Source organism: Trypanosoma equiperdum (genome assembly GCF_001457755.1).
Source record: "Trypanosoma equiperdum strain OVI genome assembly, contig: ctg_1639, whole genome shotgun sequence".
Taxonomy (NCBI): domain Eukaryota; phylum Euglenozoa; class Kinetoplastea; order Trypanosomatida; family Trypanosomatidae; genus Trypanosoma; species Trypanosoma equiperdum.
Window position 1 is genome coordinate 83,239 of NW_027123659.1, and position 2,432 is coordinate 85,670.

The 2,432-nt window shown below is 45.5% G+C and overlaps 1 protein-coding gene across 1 annotated transcript; it reads right to left on the reverse strand.

The window, feature by feature from the left end:
- Window positions 1-209: 209 nt before the first annotated feature.
- On the reverse strand, window positions 210-1,496 carry TEOVI_000870800 (cdc2-related kinase 10, putative; the record flags this gene model as incomplete). The annotated part of the gene is made up of 1 exon (XM_067222512.1): window positions 210-1,496. One exon carries the CDS (start codon window positions 1,494-1,496, stop codon window positions 210-212), a length of 1,287 nt encoding a protein of 428 aa, XP_067078613.1.
- Window positions 1,497-2,432: the final 936 nt, after the last annotated feature.

Sequence of the window (2,432 nt, forward strand, 5' to 3'; positions counted from 1 at the left end):
GGCTCATGGTTAACCATCTCCCTTTTCCCCCCTATTCATTGCGATTGTCTTCCCTCTGTTAATTAACACGTAGGTGCTGCTCCCCCTTCCCTCCATAGCTAGCTAGCGTCAAAAACTCAATACAACCGTAGTGGTATACCATCAAACTTCAAGCTTTTTCATTACATTTAGAGATCCGTCGTCGCCCGCTCCGATAAGTTTTGCAGAAGCTACGAATCTTTTGTGTCTTTCTCAGCTTCTTCTGTGGTCCCTTCCGCGTCAATGCTGTTGGCATGCGGTACGTGTGAGGGGATGAATGTGAAAAATGGGTGCTGCAGCGCCTCCTCTGCTGTAAGCCGATGTTGCGGTTCGTAGGCCAGGAGACGGACAAGGAGATCTACGCCATTCTCACCAATGATATCCAACGCCTTATGCCTAATGAAGTACCTGGTTAAGTTTATCCTTGCCAAGTCGCTTGTATTGCCACATTGTACCCGACTATATTTCTTTTGCAGATCCTCAAGAAAACTACTCAGCGCAGGCGCGTGCTTTCCATAGTGTGCGTATAGATTCATGCTGGGAAAGGTAGAAGATGTGGGTGGGCCTAAGCGGCTAAATATGCACATCAGCTGTTCCACCTCACTACGCCCACGAAAGAGCGTGCTGCCGCTTGCAGCTTCAGCAACGATGCAAGCCACACTCCACATATCCGCAGTGAAGCGGTAATTTATGTTTCCCAGAATAACATCGGGGCTGCGATACCATAACGTAATAGCTTCATGTTGGTATTTTTTAACGGGAATTCCATCCATACGGCTAAGACCAAAGTCTGTTACCTTTAGGATGTACGATGGTGTTGGGGTTTCCTCTTTCCCATCGCTACTAGGCCCCTCATTACCTTGTTGTCTCGACCCTTTTCGTACACTCTTTAGTAGAATATTCTGCGGTTTCAGATCCCTATGAGAAATTTCTTTTCGGTGAAGATAGCACACACCCCGCAGTAAATCCCTCATCATTTGGCGATATATTTTTGGATCAGTGAAGTGGCGACCCGGTTGGCGCTTCAAATATGACGCTAAATCTCCCCCATCACAGAATTCGGTGATTATATATACACAATTCCTATCGACAACAACATCGTACAACTTGACGAGGTTACTTCCACCGACCAGAGCGACCTCATCATCACCAGGTGGATCCTCGAGTGACCGACTAATCTCTTTGAGAACCATCACCTCCCGGAGCGCAGATGCGGGCAACCCTTCCTTGTCATCACCACAACGTGTCCGCTTTAAAGCAACCACATCTCCACCACCGTCTTCCTCTTCCTTCTCATGCCGCGTTGAATCGTTCCCGTTGGGCTTTACTTCTCGATCCTTATTTGCTTGTGTGCTACGTGTTGCTTTAAACACGTCACCGTACATCCCACTACCAAGAAAGTCTGTTCCCGTATGGAACGTGTAGTCGTGAACTCTTCTGAGTTTGCCACCAGCTACCGAACGATCAGCGTCTGTCATTTTATGTATCAAGTGAAGCCACGGAACAAAGTGGGAATACCTGTGGTAAAAAACTGCAGTGAAGTGAAATGTTTAATAGATATATATTGTGCGTGTACGGAAGGAAGTGCCCGTTGTTGAAACCTGCTTGCACTACCTTTATATAGAGAAGATATGCATACGCATAAGAAGAGCAATAACACGAAGCCGTCTACCAATGCACAGATGTGAAGAAAAGAGGAAGAGCTGCAGAAGAGGGGGAAATGGATAAAGGCGATGGTCGGAGTAATGAGAACCACCGTCGTAGCCGTCCTGGTCCACCGTGGAAGGCGGTTGAGCCAACAGCAGGAATGCCATCCTTTGTTAACACTATTTTAGCGCCAATAACCACGCAAGGGGCGATATAAAAGCAAGGTAGTGGAAATGACTACTAAAGCACGACGAGAATAAATCGAAAAAAAATATTCCCGTACGGCTTCAAAAATAAAAAAAGATGCTACCACGACTCTTCAACACAGAAACCTTGCGTAAAACCCTTCCACTTCTCTCATACTCTTCATAAGCAGTTCAACTCTTTTGCACATTTCTTCAGTGTTTATCTCATTTTATTTATTTTTCCACAAATTCTTCTCCTTCCCTCACTTTTCCCCCTTTTTCTTCGGTTTATTTCCCACACAAACACAGACTTCTACTTTTTGTTTACTCGCGGGTGTATTCTCCTCCCCTCCATTGCATTCCTTCACGGGCGCAAAATGCGCTGCATCATTAAACCACAACGACCAAGATGTGCAACGGATGGGGAAGCTAAGTGCAAGCGCAAGTAAACAAACGTATGCGGACTGACGAAGAGGATAGCAGGCAAGGAAGGCAAGTCCAAAACAAAAGAATTGCAATAGCAAAACAACCGTACAAAATGAAGCAGTTGCATATACATATATATATATATATATATATATA